This window comes from Myotis brandtii, unplaced genomic scaffold (genome assembly GCF_000412655.1).
Source record: "Myotis brandtii unplaced genomic scaffold, ASM41265v1 scaffold1064, whole genome shotgun sequence".
Classification (NCBI taxonomy): domain Eukaryota; kingdom Metazoa; phylum Chordata; class Mammalia; order Chiroptera; family Vespertilionidae; genus Myotis; species Myotis brandtii.
In genome coordinates, this window is record NW_005353602.1 from 344,309 (window position 1) to 347,656 (window position 3,348).

At 57.9% G+C, this 3,348-nt stretch overlaps 1 protein-coding gene across 1 annotated transcript in view; it reads left to right on the plus strand.

The window, feature by feature from the left end:
- SLC8B1 (solute carrier family 8 (sodium/lithium/calcium exchanger), member B1) overlaps window positions 1-3,348 on the plus strand; it is a 21,331-nt gene that overhangs the window by 7,937 nt on the left and 10,046 nt on the right. The window contains exons 10-11 of the mRNA XM_014541092.1: window positions 114-244; window positions 3,224-3,348. The exon at window positions 3,224-3,348 is cut by the window's right edge and continues 2 nt beyond it. Of these exons, the coding sequence (XP_014396578.1) occupies window positions 114-244; window positions 3,224-3,348 (256 nt within the window). The remainder of the gene's footprint in view (window positions 1-113; window positions 245-3,223) is intronic.

Below are 3,348 nucleotides of genomic sequence, written 5' to 3' on the forward strand. Positions count from 1 at the left end.
ACCAGGCCCTGCTGCTTCCTCCTTCCAAGTGTGGGGAGCGCTGGTGGGAGCGGAGAGGCTTTGCTGGAGGCCGAGCCAGCCCGACACCTGCCCCTCCCTGCCTTGTTCCCCAGGGGAAGAGTACCAGCCGCTGCTTTTCTACCAGGAGACCACGGCTCAGATCCTGGTTCAGGCCCTCAACCCCCTGGACTGCAGGAAGTGGAGGAACAAGCCGGCGTACTGGAGGGTCCTCAAGGTGCTCAAGGTAGGAGAGGGCCCTGGAACTGGGCCCCTGGCTTCGTGACGGTGGCCACTCAACCTTCTCTAACTCAGCGAGGACTGCTGAGACCCTCCTGGAACTAGATAACCTGGGACTTGGTGGGGAAACTGAGTCATCGAGGTCGGCTGATGGCCTGACCTGGGGCTCAGTCCCCCACGGAGGAGAGCGTCTGCCCAGGGACAGGGAGAGAAGAGGAGGGGACCTCTCCTGCCTGGGTGAGGGCGGGGACCTGGGTCTGGGTGGGAGACTGGGTCAAGGTGGGTTCCAGTGAGAACAAGATAGAGTTTTCTAATCACCTGTCACTTCCCTGGGCTGCATGACCCCTAAGGGCTGGATGTGAGCAGGGCTACGCAGGCTGGTGTCCAAATGCCTTTCCTCCCCCGGACAAGAAGTCAGTGGGCACACTCACAGCCCTTCTCTCCTCCTGGAGGAACCTGGAACCTCCACCGTGTATCCACTTTAGGGTCCCTCAGTCCCAGCAGGCACATAAGGGACTATATTTGCACCCCACGGTGGCTCTGGCTGCATCATGACCTTGAGCAAGTCACACCACCTCTCTGAACCTCACTTTCCTCCACTGTCAACTGGGGATAATGGTGATGCCTTCTGCAGTGGTTGTATCAGGAAGTTACTGTGGCAACGAAGCTGCGTAACAAGTGACCCCAGAATCTCATGGACTTACGATGGCAACCTTTTGGGTCATCTAGGGGTGACTCTCTTCTCAGGCTGTGGTCCGCGGTCAGGTCTGCCCCATCGCTCCTTCTGGGGCCAGTGGGTTCTTGGGATTGTGCTGTTTTCTTGGCGGAAGAGACCGAGGCAAAGTTCACAAGCACATTTGAAGCCTCTGCTCACCTCCCATTCACCAACAGCCCTTCGGTCACAGCAAGTGCCGTGGCCACGGTCAACAGAAATGGGACAGGGAACGACCTCCTGCCACATTCTAGTCACTTGACCAAGCGTGTGGGTGTTTCCGTTGCCGGAAGGGATGGAAGAATTGGAAACAGCAGCCCTTCGGTCACAGCAAGTGCCGTGGCCACGGCCAACAGAAATGGGACAGGGAACGACCTCCTGCCGCATTCTAGTCACTTGACCAAGCGTGTGGGTGTTTGTTTCCGTTGCCGGAAGGGATGGAAGAATTGGAAACAGAATCCAGCCTCCCACACTGACTGTGACAACTCAATAGACTAATGGTGTGAAGGGCTGAGTCTGGTGCCTAGCACGTAGTGAACACTCCGCCAGTGTTCCTACGAATTGGGCTAAAAACGAGGTGTGGGGCCTGTCCGAGCTGGCCCGTATTCCAGCTGCATAAACCCTTCTGTGTGGCTTTAGAGAGGTTGCTCGACCTCTCTGAGCCTCCGTGTGCTCCTCTGGAAGGTATGGCTGTCAGGACTAGTGGAGGAGGTGCTGTGGTTGGCTGAATAATGTCGTCCCCCGCCGCCCGCAAGATGCCCCTGTGCTGGTCCCCAGAACCTGTGGAATTGTTACCTTGTGTGGCAGATGTGACGCAGGGCCCCGAGATGGGAAGATTATCCGAATTATCTACAGGGACCCAGTGTCACCACAGGGGTCTTCACAGGGAAAGAGGGGGGCAGAGGGTCAGCTCAGGGACCCCAGGAGCACAGTTCAGAGAGACGGGCCAAGGAACGCAGGCAGCGCCCTGGGAGCTGGAACAGATGAGGAAACTCGCCTCCCGCTGCCAGAAAGAGCCTTGGTTTTAGAATTCCGTCCCCCAGAGCCGGAGGGAATAGGTCTGCGTGGTCCCAGGGCAGCTGTGTGTGGCGATGTGATGCAGCAGCAGCAGGAGCCTAATCCAGGCAATGGCAGCCGTGTCCTTGAGAAACCGAGCCCGGCCGGGGTGGCTCAGTGGTGGAGCGTTGACCTATGACCCAGGAGGTTCGATTCCCGGTCAGGGCACATGCCCGGGTTGATGGAAGAATTGGAAACAGAATCCAGCCTCCCACACTGACTGTGACAACTCAATAGACTAATGGTGTGAAGGGCTGAGTCTGGTGCCTAGCACGTAGTGAACACTCCGCCAGTGTGCCTACGAATCGGGCTAAACACGAGGTGTGGGGCCTGTCCGAGCTGGCCTGTATCCCAGCTGCATAAACCCTTCTGTGTGGCTTTAGAGAGGTTGCTCGACCTCTCTGATCTGAGCCGTGCTCCTCTGGAAGGTATGGCTGTCAGGACTAGTGGAGGAGGGGAGGTGCTGTGGTTGGCTGAATAATGTCGTCCCCCGCCGCCCGCAAGATGCCCCTGTGCTGGTCCCCAGAACCTGTGGAATTGTTACCTTGTGTGGCAGATGTGACGCAGGGCCCCGAGATGGGAAGATTATCCGAATTATCTACAGGGACCCAGTGTCACCACAGGGGTCTTCACAGGGAAAGAGGGGGGCAGAGGGTCAGCTCAGGGACCCCAGGAGCACAGTTCAGAGAGACGGGCCAAGGAACGCAGGCAGCGCCCTGGGAGCTGGAACAGATGAGGAAACTCGCCTCCCGCTGCCAGAAAGAGCCTTGGTTTTAGAATTCCGTCCCCCAGAGCCGGAGGGAATAGGTCTGCGTGGTCCCAGGGCAGCTGTGTGTGGCGATGTGATGCAGCAGCAGCAGGAGCCTAATCCAGGCAATGGCAGCCGTGTCCTTGAGAAACCGAGCCCGGCCGGGGTGGCTCAGTGGTGGAGCGTTGACCTATGACCCAGGAGGTTCGATTCCCGGTCAGGGCACATGCCCGGGTTACAGGCTCGATCCCCAGTGTGGGGCGTACAGGAGGCAGCCGATCAACGAGTCTCTCTCATTGATGTTTCTCTCTCTCTCTCTCCCCCTTTCCCTTCCTCTCTGAAATCAATAAAAATATTTTTAAAAAAATAAAATAAACTTAAAAAAAACCTTGAGAAACCGAGCTCCGGGTGCAGCCAGCCCAGACACGGGTCTCCCTGGTGACACCTTCCCGCTTTCTCGGACTTGACAGCTGCCCGTGGAGTTCCTGCTGCTCCTCACCGTCCCCCTCGTGGACCCCGACAAGGAAGACAGAAACTGGAAGCGGCCCCTCAACTGCCTGCACCTGGTGATCAGCCCCCTGGTCTTGGTCCTCAC